Source organism: Crassostrea angulata, chromosome 3, assembly GCF_025612915.1.
Source record: "Crassostrea angulata isolate pt1a10 chromosome 3, ASM2561291v2, whole genome shotgun sequence".
Lineage (NCBI taxonomy): Eukaryota > Metazoa > Mollusca > Bivalvia > Ostreida > Ostreidae > Magallana > Magallana angulata.
The window spans coordinates 54,672,685-54,688,625 of record NC_069113.1 but is presented as its reverse complement, the minus strand read 5'-3'; the positions used below and the strand labels follow the sequence as shown (position 1 = coordinate 54,688,625).

General features: G+C 33.4%; 1 protein-coding gene across 1 annotated transcript; it reads left to right on the top strand.

Annotated features, from left to right (window-relative positions):
* The first annotated feature begins 125 nt into the window (after window positions 1–125).
* LOC128176031 (double-stranded RNA-specific adenosine deaminase-like) lies at window positions 126–9,792 on the top strand. Its single transcript, XM_052842025.1, has 14 exons — window positions 126–223; window positions 4,195–4,318; window positions 4,881–5,004; window positions 5,146–5,282; window positions 5,405–5,537; window positions 5,915–6,090; window positions 6,226–6,367; window positions 6,700–6,886; window positions 7,261–7,354; window positions 7,545–7,697; window positions 7,781–7,866; window positions 8,000–8,176; window positions 8,525–8,759; window positions 9,199–9,792. The coding sequence occupies exons 1-14, from the start codon at window positions 217–219 to the stop codon at window positions 9,404–9,406; spliced, it is 1,983 nt and encodes a 660-aa protein (XP_052697985.1). The 5' UTR covers window positions 126–216; the 3' UTR covers window positions 9,407–9,792.
* The last annotated feature ends 6,149 nt before the right edge of the window (window positions 9,793–15,941 follow it).

The following is a 15,941-nucleotide window of genomic DNA, read 5'->3' as shown; positions in this document are numbered from 1 at the left end:
TAATCAATCAAGCTTCATGTACAAATAAACTTCTAATATATCATACTTGCATAGGAATCTCTGAATTTTAAAGTCTATTTAGTGATAAATATTCATCATGTATAATAATTATATAGTGTAGTATAGTAAGTTCAAGTTGGTTGAAGTTGGAAAGTCACAAGGAACAAGGAATAAAAAGTTGATGATCATCAGGTCGTGGAAATAAAAACGAAAGTAATGCAAGGTGAGGTTACCCATCCTATCCTATCATGGTTTTGTCTGTATACACCGCGCACCTGATAATGCAAGATGCAAGTGCATGTAAATATGTGGGCGGGAGAGAGAGAGAGAGAGAGAGAGAGAGAGAGAGAGAGAGAGAGAGAGAGAGAGAGAGAATTTTATATATGCAGACTTTTTTATTTTCCTTTTGGAGGGTCAAGAATAGATCTGATTCTTTTGTTTTCGTTTTGCTTTTATTTTCCGCTTAATGGGCTTTAATATAATATCACGCTTACAATAGGAGTTATGTTTATGCTTATACATTGCTTCCTCCATTTTGGAATAAATTTGTAAATTGGAATAAAAACCATCGTTGAACTAATGATAGAAATATAATGACCGTTTAAAATAATTAAAATTATTACGACATGTGAATGATACTGCAGTATTTTATCATGTTTCATAATCGCTAAAAAATAATCACCTTGTAATATTTCAAGTTATTCTGCTACTCGAAATCTATCTGTGTAATACATGTGCAACTGTTGAAGATAAGCTATCAAATTGATAAAATAAACAAACATGTGTACAATGCAGGTCATTTTAAATCTGATGAGCATACAATTCTTTCTATTACGTCCCAGGTGACTTTGATCATGGTGATATTATTATGCGTGAATTGCAACATACTTTTTGTCGCCGAATCCCAGTTGATCTTCGTACACCTTAGGCTTAGACCCCAAATGCCTTATGTACAGCATAAAGAAGGAATTTCCGAATCGATCGTTGATATAAATGCTAAAATAAATACCACCTCCTCTACAACAAACACACACACACACACACACACACACACACACACACACACACACACACACACACACACACACACACACACACACACACACACACACACACACACACACACACACACACACACACACACACACACACACACACACACACACACACACACACACACACACACACACACACACACACACACACACACACACACACACACACACACACACACACACACACACACACACACACACACACACACACACACACACACACACACACACACACACACACACACACACACACACACACACACACACACACACACACACACACACACACACACACACACACACACACACACACACACACACACACACACACACACACACACACACACACACACACACACACACACACACACACACACACACACACACACACACACACACACACACACACACACACACACACACACACACACACACACACACACACACACACACACACACACACACACACACACACACACACACACACACACACACACACACACACACACACACACACACACACACACACACACACACACACACACACACACACACAAACTAACATTCTAATCTTGTCAACATTAATGATGAAACTCAACTAATCTAATAAAATTTCCGCACGTGTATTTTTTTTATAATTCGTTGGAGAAAGAGAAAGAAAGATAGAGAGGATCCAAGAACTTCAGTTTGATAACACCCTATATTCCCGGAATGGCGATTTTAAATAAGCACCGACACAATTTCAGAAAATTGGTAACCAAACCGATGCATCATGCCAAGTACTTTTAACCAATGAAATGGTTGGGTATTTTCGTTCATACGTCATCATAGACGGAAGTACATGTTCTCTATATATATAGCACTTGATAGGTCAAAAAATACAACACAGTGTTAACTGAAAAGAAGAATTAGTATGGGTAAAGTAAAAACTTTTTGATATATTATATATGTGTATAAGTACTTATACTAAAATCACAAGTAAAGTGATTGGTAATCTGAAATTATAACTATATCTATAGTATCGTTTCAATTTTTTTTTTCAAAAACTTAGTTTAAAAATTAGTTTTGTAATTGAATAACGACGAAGATTTTTTTTTTAATCCATAAAATGGTTCTGTATATCTGCAGCAAAAAATGTCAATTTATTTCAATCAGAATTACTGTCTTTGATTTCTCACTATATTTCTCGGTCGTTATGCAAGCGGATACTGCCGGGGTATTATGCATCATAACTTTACTTTAGTTACTGAATATGATAAATTTTTCTTATTTTCATTCCTCAATGTAATTTCGAAATACAAATACACATGTATAATCGGTTTTATAAGTTTCTATGTAACAATGAGTAACAAAGTGCGTATCTATGGTAATTGGTAAGAGTTTGGGGAGTGGGTTGAGGAATTCTGTAGTAAACACCTAAAGATAAGATTGTCGTTATGTGCTATTTGTTTACATACAGGTGTAGGCCTTAAGCTCAAAAAGCAAATTGTTACGTGTGTGTGTGAGCATCAGAGAGAAGCTGGTGACAGAAAACCGGTACTAAGTTACTTAGTTCTAATTTTTAATCGCGGAAATGCCAGGGCATATAAGAATCCAGCAGAATATAAGGAAACTAATTCTAAATAAAACCAACACCTTCCGTAATCTTACAGCTTCCGTAATATATGGAATCTTGGTTCAATAAACCGCTCATAATATTCAAATATCTCGCTGTTCTCCAATCTTAACTTCCTTACTTTTTAAAAAACTGGTCATCTATAAGACTGACAGTCTCAAGGGAAAAACACCCCCCAAAAAATCAAGCAAACAAAAAAAAAAAAAAACAAAAACAAAAACAAAAAACACCAACAAACAAAAATCAACAACGAAATGAGAACGTGAATTGACGAAAAATCGGTAATTGAAAAGATCAGACAAAGTAAAATCTTCCTCTCTGATCAAAATAACGACTAATTCAAGATTATACAGAATTGTAAGTACATGACTGTATATATCTTTTAAATTGAAGAATTAACTTGAATTTTCCCCTTTTTTCCCCTCACGATTATTTTTCCGCTTAAAAGCTTTTGAATTGTTTTAATGAAATACACAGCATTACACTTTAGTTCAAGAAAATTGTTGTATATGTAAATGCAGTCCCAAATGTTGTCGGAAATTCGGGCGTTTATAGAGTAAACCATGTCAGGAAACAACATAATAAACTAGATTTAGACATTATTTATTTTTGAGATGACACGGCATGGCAGCGATTTTATTGATCAATATATAAGTAAACATTTTAGCAAAAGAACTGACGAAGTAATTGGAATCAAATGCAACGAATAAAAGCCTTATCTTTTGGATGTGGAAGTTAATGGGATTAATAGAAAACAAACAGAGGAAAATCACCAGTACTTCCGGTTTCCTAAAATAGAAAAAAGTTGGCTCAAATAGCTTTGCCATGCACACTGTATTTCTCACATAAATAGATTTTCCTCATCACCACTTTGGTTGCAATTTATAGAACAATAGTTTAAAATACATGTAATAAAATATTTTCAGGTAAGCTTTGAAGTTATCTGGGATTGTATCTTCCGTGATCAGAACCACCAATCAGACAACTTGCGTTAAATTTGAGTTATTAATCTATTAAAAGCTGCTAAATAATTTCATTGCGACGAAAATTGGATTTTTAGAAGTAATTAAGGATCTTGTTTACTCAGGGATTCAATGTTCAAAGTTCAATGTCATGAGTAAAGTTTGTTCTAAACACAAAAAGTATGTGTGAAATGAATTATTAATGTCAGTAATGGCTCTTTTAAATAAAAAAAAACCCATCTGGCCTTTGAGCTAGGACTACGCAATCTATGCATATTTCTCTCGAAACCAGCGTCATTTTTAACTTGTTTTGATACAAAAATAGATAGTAACGTCCTACCCAAAGTCCAAGGTCTTGTTAAAATGGTTATCTGAGCTTCAGAATTTACATGGTAAAAACGCTTAAAATATATTTTACCGTATTGAAATTCCCCTAAGCTTTTATATTAAGTGCACGGAAAGGCAAACTTTTAAAAAATATATTAACTTTCAATTAGGACATTGAAATGAATGCTGTAATCGATATTAGTGCTATACCATTGACTTGCAAAATCTGTTTCAGCTAACGGAGGTTTGCAGAAGAACGCCATTAGTGCGTTCATGGAATATGGCCAGAAGATCGGAAAGAAACCAACGCTTGAATGTCAAGCGAAGAAAGGTGGTCCGCTATTATCCGGAAACCCAATGTAATAAACATATTTTTTTGTAGAATATGCAAGCCAAAATTTGCTATTCAAGTGATTAATATTTTGTATTAGTATCGGACACGAGATTTCGGCGATAACACCAACACATCAAATTAAAAAAAATTGTCATTTTTTATATACACACTGATAAACAAAATTACAAAGCATTGAAATTAAAAAGACAGTATTAATCTTGTTGAAAATCCGTAAAGTGAATCAATAGACTAAGTGCTTTATGATATGCTACATGTCTTTATTTAGTGTAATTCGGTATCAACGTTAACAATATATCTGTTAACTTCTTTTTAAAAGAAAATCCAGTATAATGCACATACATATATTTATTTTTTTTTTCAATGTTCAGAGTATATACTAGTTTTATTGTTGCACAGAAGATACATACTTGTCTGTACATTTGAATGATGAACTTTGCAAAAATAATTACGTTGCATTACATGTATATAATATTTAAAACTATGTTGATATAGATGAATATTTTAAAACATAAGTTAACCATCTTGCAATATGACTTTTAAAATAACTTAGTTTTGCTAATGAAAAGGTTTGTAGCGTACGCGCGCCTTGGAGACAGCCTCATCTGTCAGGCGGAAGGTCCGAACAAGAAAGAGGCCCAGACCAAGGCAGCAGACAAGGCCCTGAGACTGGAGACCGCCGCCGCCAGCCAGGTCCGTCAAAAATAAAACAGACACAGGGACGAACAATGAATAGACTGCAACATAAACTAACAGACCGATTTCTAAAGAAAAAAAATGAAAATTACTAGAAAGCGATAAATCCAACAATTTTTTTTACGTATAATTGGGTAGGGCTCTAGAGATGCTGAGGAGACGTTGGCTATTCCGGATAAAGACCCAGTGAGTGCTTTAATGGAGCATGCGCAGTCTCGGGGACTCACAGCAACGATCGAGCAAGCTCCACAAACTGGACCGTCACACTGTCCCACGTGAGTAACATTCTCAAAAAACGCGATCAAAGAATGAGCAAATGAAGAAATATTTGTATGAAAAGCCAATCACATTGAAATAGTTTTGACTTTGTTACAAATTTAAAAAACTTACTCTTCAGTTTCCGGATGTATGCTAAGCTTGGTGATCGAAAGTTCCGGATGATTGAACACGGAAACAAAAAGGAGGGTCGCAAAAAGGCTGCAAACATCGCACTTTTACAGCTTCAGAGAGAAGGGAAAATACCAAAACCAGTGAGACATCTCTGTATATCTACAAAAAGCAATGTTCAACTTGAATTCATATTGTAATCATAGTAATTTACCAAATGAATTGTGTCAAGATTAATGGCACCTTGTATTTTTGAGAATTATGTAATCTGTTGATACCAAACATAGACTAAACAATTATTTAACCAAACATAGACTAAACAATTAATTAACCAAACATAGACTAAACAATTATTTAACCAAACATAGACTAAACAATTATTTAACCAAACATAGACTAAACAATTATTTAACCAAACATAGACTAAACAATTATTTAACCAAACATAGACTAAACAATTATTTAACCGATCTTTATATTACAAAATTTTTATCAAAACCACGTGTTCCGTTTATTTCAGAAGTTACGAAGTTCTAGAGGAGCCAGTGGCAGCAGTCCAAGGTGCGACGACTTCAGTGACATCTGCCCTCCTGGAAGAAATCCTCTTCAGATGTTTAACGAGCATGCGCAGTCCCAGCACTTAACATGTGATGTCATTGAAACGTCCCCACGCAGAGGACCGCCCCATGATCTAACGTGAGTTTTAACTTTTGATTTCAAAAACAAACAATACTAATGTCAGTATAAATTCCCAGTATTCGATTTATACAAATAAATGTATTCATAAATGTAAGTTGTATAGACTTTGTAAAATCGCTTTGTTTCAATCAGGTTTTATATGGCTGCCTGTCTTGGTAAACAGAAATTTAAATCCGTCACTGGGAAAAATTTAAATGAGGCAAAAAATCGCGCCACAGCGGAAGCTCTGAGACATTTAAAGAAAATGGGGAAATACGAGCTGAAGTCTTCACAGGTGATTGTGTTTTGTAAACATTTCTTAGGTTAATATAGATTTAAAAATATGTTTAAAAAAGTATCATAATTGTAAATATACTTTTGAACTATTATTTACTTAGTAAAGGTAATACATATTACATGGCAGGTAATAAGCACCAATAAAAAAGAAGTTATAAACTCTTTCAGCGATTGCAATTGCCGATCATATAACATATTTGAACTTTTCGGAAACTGAACCTTGACCATATTGCAAGTCTCCGGCACTTTGTTCTTATTTATTTTTGGGCCATTACTCACAATAAGAAAATCCATCTGTACTCATGAGAATGATTGATTTATATATATTAGAGAACAACTGAAGAGATGCCGCACACGATACAGACTTGGGACGATAGGATAGCCGTGGAGACATTGACGAAATTTAGAAACTTGGTGGCTACAGAAAACGAGGACTTGTCTGGGCGGAAGGTTCTGGCCGCCATCTTGTTATACGATAATGATGAGGATGAGCTCACGGTGGTCAGTTTAGGGACAGGTATCCAAGGTTACGTGACGTATGTCGCGAAGATAAATTTATAATTTTTTTGTAGTCTAAACCAGAATGAAGTTTCTGAATTGTGTTGACCCCTGCAAAAACTTGATCTGTAAGAAGAAAATACGTATTCATGATTTTAAGAGGGACGATTCAATTTTAAATCATATTTATTTTCTGGGGAAGAAGAGTTTTGTATAGAGAGATTGGGAGGAAGGATGTGAAATTTAAAAGCATTTTAACATTAAATATGTCGCTTAATCAATTCTTAGAATATTAAGATATGTCTAAATTGAAAAGGTATTTACTAGACATTATATGTTGACGAGACAGCTCCCTAAATCAAAATTCATGCAACTCAAACTTCCTCTGAACAGGAAACCGCTGTATCACGGGAGACCATCTTTGTGTAGAAGGCACCGTCCTGAACGATTCTCATGCCGAAATCATCGCTAAAAGAGGCTTTAAAAGGTAGAATGTTTGGCAGTGGTGTAGAAATACAGTAAATTTACAGTCTTTGTTGCTGTTGCTACACGTAGTATGACTGTTAAACACGTAAGTGAAGTTCTGAAGCATTAACTTTTAGCTATCTCAACTCCTTAGTTTTATTATACAATTAATTACAATTTGTCTGATGCAACTAAATTTCTCTGAAACATAGGTACATGTGCGAAGAAATATCTCGCGCTCAAACCCGAAGAGGCAGTAAGATACTGATGCAAACTTCCTCCGGGACTCTAAAGGTTATGTCTCATCTGTCCTTCCATCTCTATATCTCCACGGCCCCGTGTGGTGATGGGGCAGTCTTTACGCGGTAGGTACTCTACTATCTGTTATTTATACACACATAGTAATGGTGGACTTGCCCTATATTTAAATTTTTCAAACTTATTACAGTGCAGACCCCGAAGATACTGGAAGAAATCATGCTCCAATAATCAGAAACCGGCAACATGGTCTTCTCAGATCAAAAGTTGAGAACGGTGGGAATATCTATCTATTTATCTGCCTAAGTTTGCAACCTGTAACTTCATAGATCTTTAAAAAAGTGAATAGATTTTCACTAAACCTAAATCAAATTAAAGCATGACATGGACATGTATTTGTGTGCGACAGGTGAGGGGACGATACCTACAGACGACATCCCCCAGACACTTGACGGCATCCGTCGCGGACAGCGCCTGCGCACTATGTCGTGTAGTGACAAGATCTGTCGTTGGAACGTTCTTGGATTACAGGGGGCGCTTTTGTCGCAGTTTTTGGAACCAATTTATCTTTCTTCTATCACACTTGGTATGCAACAAACACTTATAACATTATGCACATTTTTAATAATATATTCCAATAATATTTTCAAGCTTTATATTTGGGGTTAGTTGTTCAACCTTTGTTTCAATCACATTTTCCCTTTATGTTGTTTTTTTTTTTGGTGGTACTTTTGTTCTGTTTAATTCTTTAAGCTTCTTGTCAATTTAAATCAACATCGGCTTTATTGGCGGAGAAAGATATAGTAATGCTCGAAACAACCGTGACGGTTTAAGTGGCTTGTACAAGGGACGTTAGTATAATACGTTCCTGCTTGTACATGGTTATAAATTTACGCTATATCGCTGTAATTTTCACTGATCTGGATATCTCTAGGTATGTTATTCAATGACGGGCACATGTCACGTGCGATGTGTTGCCGTGTAGATCGTGACAGCCGGCCTCTGACCGGTCTACCCCAGGAATACAGGGCCCAGCACCCAAAACTTGGCTGTGTTACCCGGGTTACCGACACTCGTTCTGTGGACAAATCCAGCCCAATCAGCGTCAACTGGAACATGGCGGATAACAGTGTAGAAGTGACAGACGGGACACGCGGGATGACGACACGGTAGATCACGTGATTTATATATATATATGTACATTGCATTTTGTATATTTTTAAAATGCAAGTCTACATGTACATGTAGGGCAGGTACAATTGGCGTCCCATTAAAACTTATCACATGTCACTACGGGCCAATATCCTAAGAAGATTTACATTACGTCATGGGGCGGAAAAGAAATTATGCAAAATAAATGCAAACTAAATGAAACATGATATCATTGTTTTTTTAAATGGAAATTTAGTCAAACATGTCATACATATGGTGGCATATCTCTGCATGTCAACATAATTATGTTGCATGTTGACATAACTACCTTGCATGTTAACATATTTATCTTGCATGTCGACATATTTGATAGAAAAATAACTTGCACACAAGGGGCAGAAATATGCCACCATACATACATTTTCATAAAGATCTCAAATATTTGAAATCTTGTAGAAATACACCATCCCGTCTCTGCAAAAGGTCGCTGTTTTTATCCTACTCTCGGATTGAGCAAAATATTGGTCACAGGACCTATCGAGAAACAAAAGACATGGCAACGGAATACTCAGCTGCAAAGGGAGTGTTCGAATCGGTTATGGATGAAAACGGGTACGGTCATTGGGTCAGAAAACCCCTGGAAGTGGACATGTTCCATTTATAAACTAGGATTGCTTTACCGACATTGTATTAATTCATTTATGATCAAATAAAACAGCTCAAAACTTACGTGATTTGAAATATGTGATGCTGTTTAGGGACCGGCTGTGTGAAGCCTATAGGTTCTGTTAGTTTACTTAGAATACTGTATTTTGCACGTTATGAGCGAAGTATACAAATCAAATGTCCAATAGATTTATATTTAATTTTGTGAAAATGTTTAAATTTTCTTATTGTTTAACAAGTTGCCTATTTATATAAAAATGCCTCTAAATTATCTAATCTGTTTGTTTTCTTTTTATCTCCTGACATATTCCTTTTTATGACATATTTTACAAGCGTCTTCTTGGGGTTCCAAAACGTATTCTATAATAAAAGTTATTGTGGCTATATGAACTCTCAGTTGTTATATTTTCTCACGTTTATCTGCATTTTTTTTAGGAAAATGATGATGATGATATCATATTCATAATTATTATACACATGTAACGGTGATTGTTCCAGAGAGTTGGATCACGTCGAGGTGACTGGCGCGAGTTAACAGATAAAACATGACCAATAACGTAATGATTACGAGGGTCAATCAAAAAATACGAAGACTTTTGTCATAGCTATGTTACTTAACGTCATATCATTACTAAATTTGGTAGACATAATTTAGCAATAGTTTCAAACAATTTGCAAGAAAAAAAGTTCATATATTTGTTTATTTCTAAGAATAATTTTGAATCTAATCCTGCAAAAATGAGGTCACGGCGCACGGTCAAAATTTGTCTTAAGTCAACAATAAACCATATAATGTTGAAAGTAATATCTCTATAAATTGGGCTTAAAGCCACATTAATATTGAAACTTCAAATTTAATATAGTCATAATATGTACCAAAGAATGACGGGATATATTGTTTTGTCGAACAGATATTAGTAATTAAAGACAGGTAGTCCTCTTTAGAATTGACTAAAAACATCGACGTCGCCGGACGTCACGGCGCAACGAAAAGTACAAACAAAATGGATTTAACTCAGGAAAAAACCGATACAAGCTGTGAAAATGCTCAATGGTGCATAAAATAAGTCAACAATTATTTGCAAGTTTGTGTTTAACTGTAATAAATTTTGTGGGGGTGGTGGTCATTGTATTCTGAATATAAAACAGTCCGAAAAAGAGTAGAATATCTGTAAATATTTGGTCAAAAAAGAAGTAACGTCAACCGACGTTCAGGGTTATCCTTACTGTGAACTAAGATATACACGGTAAGAAAATGAAAACTTTGAAGAACTAACTTATGATTCTAGAACACATGTGTGCAAATAAGATGTTAAGTGGTTCAGTGCCATTTTAAATTGTAATGAGCAAGGCACAAGATACTAAGCGTGATATAAAGATGGGGTATATCTATAAACTGTGCGTGTTTAATCTTGACGTCATGTTTTGAACGTTACCGTGCGCCGTGGTGACAAAACATGTTGTTTTTAAAAAGGGGTAACAAAAATACCGTTTTATCAAATGGACTAAAACTTCGCATATCAATAACATAGGTGTTGGTGCACAGATTAATCTATTAAGTATGACTTTCATGAAAAATATATGATAGACAGCCACATTGTCTTCGTATTTTTTGATTGACCCTCGTACATATATTATACGCTCTTGTGAATGGAAGATACAGATATTGACACATCAGAATTTATTTTATACAGAATGTATATCTAAGCTTAATAAGCGAAACATCTTTAAATTTACTACAAAATAAAGAAATTTAGTACCAGTATTGGGGTTTGTTTTCATGTATAAAGAATGGAATACATACAGAATGCATACTGTTTATCCAAAAAATAATTTAAATTTCTTGTCCTTTTCTTAAAAAAAACCAAATGACTACGTATGTGATTAGGTGAGTAAGTATTGTCTAACAATAAGTACATGTAAAAAAAAACGTCAGCATGAGACCCAGTGGAAGATTATATTTGCTAACAAGATCAATGAGTCGATCATAGAACTTACAAAAAGAATACTTTAAAATATACTGTTGATAGTCCTGTTTTAACAACTTGTTTGTTAGTAGTTTGCTTCGGTTTAGAAATTGTTTATACGTACAGCATGCCCTTGATTATCGAATCAATCAAGAGACAAAAATCCATATGCAGGTGATGAAGGTATATTGCTACATAAGAAAGGAAAGTTGACAAAAGCTATCACGTTAATTATTAAGTTTTGTTGTTAGGTTACCATCAATGCCCTTTTCCAGTAAACTATCCAAATATGAAACAGTCAACGTAAGTATGGAAGTAAAAATTTCTAATTTTAATACGTCGTCAATATACCTGAATGTTGAGTTGAAGGCCAAAGCGAGTGATTTATTTTTTCCACGTACAAGTTTTCGAATGAATTCGGCTTCATATGAATACAATATAGGTCTGCTAACGATGGTGCGTCTGTGATATCAACATATTTAAAAAAAAAAACCTTGATTTCTAAATACTACATAGATGTTATTTAAGCATCTTTTTAATAACTATTTTAGAGTACTTGTGTGCAAATTCCAAATGGCTTTTAACAAAATAGTTTTGCAAATGACCGATGACCGTTTTTTTTTGCTGAAAAAGCAACTGTCATTGAAGTTCTTTTAATATACAATTTATATAATGAGCCTTGCAAACAAAGACCACGTTGTTTCTTGCGTTGTCAGCAGGAACCAGTACAAACTGGTCGTGTAATCTATCTAGTTCTTTTTCACATTTAAATTATCAAATACAGAGGGATAAATGATTTTCATACTGTGCATTTAAAACTAGTCCATTCTGACAACGTAGCTTCTTTATTCATTTTTGGCCAATCGCTAGCATATTCCTTTACAGAATTCATAGTATGCATGAAATGCGAATGTCAGTTCAAAGGTCGGGGTTCCATAAATTTTGGACCTTTAAGAGTAGGCTAGGTGATTTAACGTCACATATGGTCAGTTATTAAAGGTCAATATGAAACAGATGACTCAGACTCTGGTATCTTTATTTCAAGTTCACTGTGATATATCGAGTCGATACGAAAGACGAATAGGGCCACATAAAAATATTTTTATCTCGTACGAGAAAAGATCTCGTTATTACAAGTTAATTATCTCGTTATTACGAGAAAAGATCTCGTAACAACGAGAAAAGATCTCGTTATTACGAGAAAAGATCTCGTTATTACGAGTTAATTATCTCGTTATTTCGAGAAAAGGTCTCGTAATTACGAGAAAAGATCTCGTTATACCGAGTTAAATATCTCGTTATAACGAGAAAAGATCTATATAAAATGGTGGGTTTCTGAAATTAATTTCAAGTCGACTGGATCACCCTTTCAGTCTATCTTTTTCATTCCAGAAACGTTGATTCAATTTTGATTAATATTTAAGTAACAATGATCATTATTCATTAATTTCTACATATCAAAATGATCGGATTTGACATTTTATCTTATATGAACAAAAGGAAATAACTTCGTATAATTTTACTATTCAACTTATATATAATTTTAATCCCACTCCGAAGTAAATACCAGGTAGTCCCATAGTCGTAAAAACAAAATTCTATTAGTTACAGATAACTTTAATGACTATATAGTTTCAGTCATGGATATACAGGATTTACCCGAATTGTGTTTTATATGTTCATACACAACCTACATGTATATTGAAAATAATTGATTTTGTATATTAACATTTTGGAGTCTGAAAACAAACAACACGTATCCTTCTTAATTATCAATAAATAGTTCAATGATTTATTAATCAATCTCCTTCGCTACTTCTGAAATTTCTTTAAAACAGCTTGGTCCGATTTTATATCAAATTATGTGTAAGCTTTCAAACGACGATTATGCTAAGTATGTGTATATTCTCGTAATTACGAAAAAATAATTCTCGTAATAACGAGATCTTTTCTCGTAATAACGAGATAATTAACTCGTAATAACGAGATCTTTTCTCGTAATAACGAGATAATGTACTCGTATTAACGAGATTTTTTCTCGCAATAACTAGATAATTAACTCGTAATAACGAGATAATTAACTGGCAATAACGAGATCTTTTCTCGTTATTACGAGATAAAAATATTTTTTTTAAGTGCCCCTTTTCGTCTTTCGTAAGTCGACCTTAGAATGGAAGTTGAAATTGTTCATTGATAATACGTGGTCGATGTACCTAAATATTGATAATACGTGGTCGATGTACCTAAATATTGATAATACGTGGTCGATGTACCTAAATATTGATAATATGTGGTCGATGTACCTAAATACTGAGTTGAAGGCCACTGCAGGTGCTTTCTTTTTTTCTGAGTAGAAGTTTTTGGATAAAATTTTCTTCATATGAATACGAGAAAACATATTGATGCAAGCGTCAAATGGGCCGCAAAAAATATAATTGTTGTATGAATCGTCATTGGTTGTTTACATAAAAAAAAACACCACAAACACAAAGTAAAAAATAACGAGTTGGTTGTACTAATTCTTATAGTAAATTTTGATATATTTTCAACATTACGTTTTGAAGTTTGACATTTTACTATTATCATTAAGAATCGAGTTCGTTACTCTAAACATTTCTAACGGCAATTGTTTGATCATTGCCATAGTATGAAGTAATGGAAATCATATTGATTTGTACATCATTGTAATGCAAAGTTCAACTCATCATTTTTCTTTTCGAGAATATATATTTCAAACCATTTTTATTTTTTGTTGCATTGTATTGAATTAAAACTTAATGCATTAGTTTAATAATATATGATTTCAAGGGACCACAGAATAAAATAGAAATGGATTATTTTAAAGATACATGTAAGGACATATGCTCAACCGGTAAAAACTGCACAATTTTAAAGGTAAAATAAGCCGAATAATTTTTTTCCTAAATGGATTTATAAATCTTATTTACACTTCAGTTTATGAAGATATTCATTATTATTTAATTGCACGTGGTTTTCAAAATTATTAAAAATAAATCAGGTCAGCTCAAATTTTCAGGTCAGCTCAAATTTTCAGGTCTTTTTTTCATATTTTTGCGTAAATGATTGATATTGATGTCATTTCATGATATTTTTCTACCACATTTGACATGGAAATATAATAAATACACACACACAAAGTCCTTTTATTTGACGCAGAATATAAAAATTCAAATATATCATTCATATAAAATTTCATTTCATTTAGGTCTTTTGTATTTCAGGTCTTTAGTATGTCCCGTATACCGATCCCGATACCATGTTTTGAAAAGAATGAAAAACTCAGAAATTTTCCAAATAGATTAAAGTCTCGACAAAAACGCGCCTAACACGACATTATACGACCTATTTTATTTACATTTACGAGTAAAACGAAAAATATGGAATATTCTTATAGTAGGCATAAAACATATTTCTACATGCAAATTTACTTTTAACTCATAAAAATAAGCATAATATTTATTCTTAAAAAAAAAAACTAAAACAAACAAAACTACCCCGCAGAAACGCAGTTACAATATCTAAATGTATATCAAATAAAGTAACGCCTTCTGGCGGCCCGTAATAAAAATAGGTCTGCTTACAATAGAGGGCAATTGGTAACCATAGTAATTCCTACAGATATTTGGAGGACCTGATTTCCAAAAACTACATAGATGTTGTCAATCAGAAACGCAAGCATCTTTTTATATCATCTTTAGAGTAATTGTGTACGTAATTCTAATGGTCTTAAACAATATAGATTTGTCAATTACCGATGATAAGGTAAGTAAATTTACATGATACATTTTTTTAATTGAAAAAGCAGGTATCAATGATATCATATTATTCAATTGTTTCAATTCTTGATATGCAATATTTTTTATTAACTTGGAGGAAATAAAACATATCTTAACTTCTCTTAAAACTATTTACACCTATGTTAAATTGATTTACACCTATCTTTAAATCAAATGTACCTGTCTTTAATCATTTGAAGATAGGTATAATTATTTAAAGAAAGGTACTAATATTTGAAGATTGAATACATGCTAGTATAGCGTTCCATAAAATATCCACTAAGAAAGATAACCCATTGCAGAAACTTAATTGGAAATTAAAAGTATAATATACACTTATATAAGAATATTCCAACACATTAACAACAACAAAACTTAGGTGTGAGCCAGACGATCTTTGCTGGCAGCTGGCCTTAAATGATAATACATCATCGAAATCAAGTGTACATAAAATACAACATATAAATATAAGTCCCCATGAATGATCCTCATGAATGACTGTGGCGTTAAAAACCGCCCTGGAAAAATCATAGATTAAATATTTGAAAAAACTATGGAAACATGTGTCCGAACGCAAGAGTAAATAACGTCTAGGGCGAATATCGGTCTTATTTATACATTATTTTAAATATTATTATTAATTACAGAATGATATTTAATTCAATAAATATAACAGAGACATAAAAAACTTTAAAAAAAATCTAAGCTTCATGTGCTGAGTGAAACTGGATAGAATGACCTTTACTATTCACACTGGCCCTTTTATACT

Coding starts and splice junctions, on each gene's coding strand:
- LOC128176031 (XM_052842025.1), top strand. Junction 6,091..6,225: donor GGACCGCCCCATGATCTAAC/GTGAGTTTTAAC, acceptor TGTTTCAATCAG/GTTTTATATGGCTGCCTGTC. Junction 8,177..8,524: donor TCTTTCTTCTATCACACTTG/GTATGCAACAAA, acceptor GGATATCTCTAG/GTATGTTATTCAATGACGGG.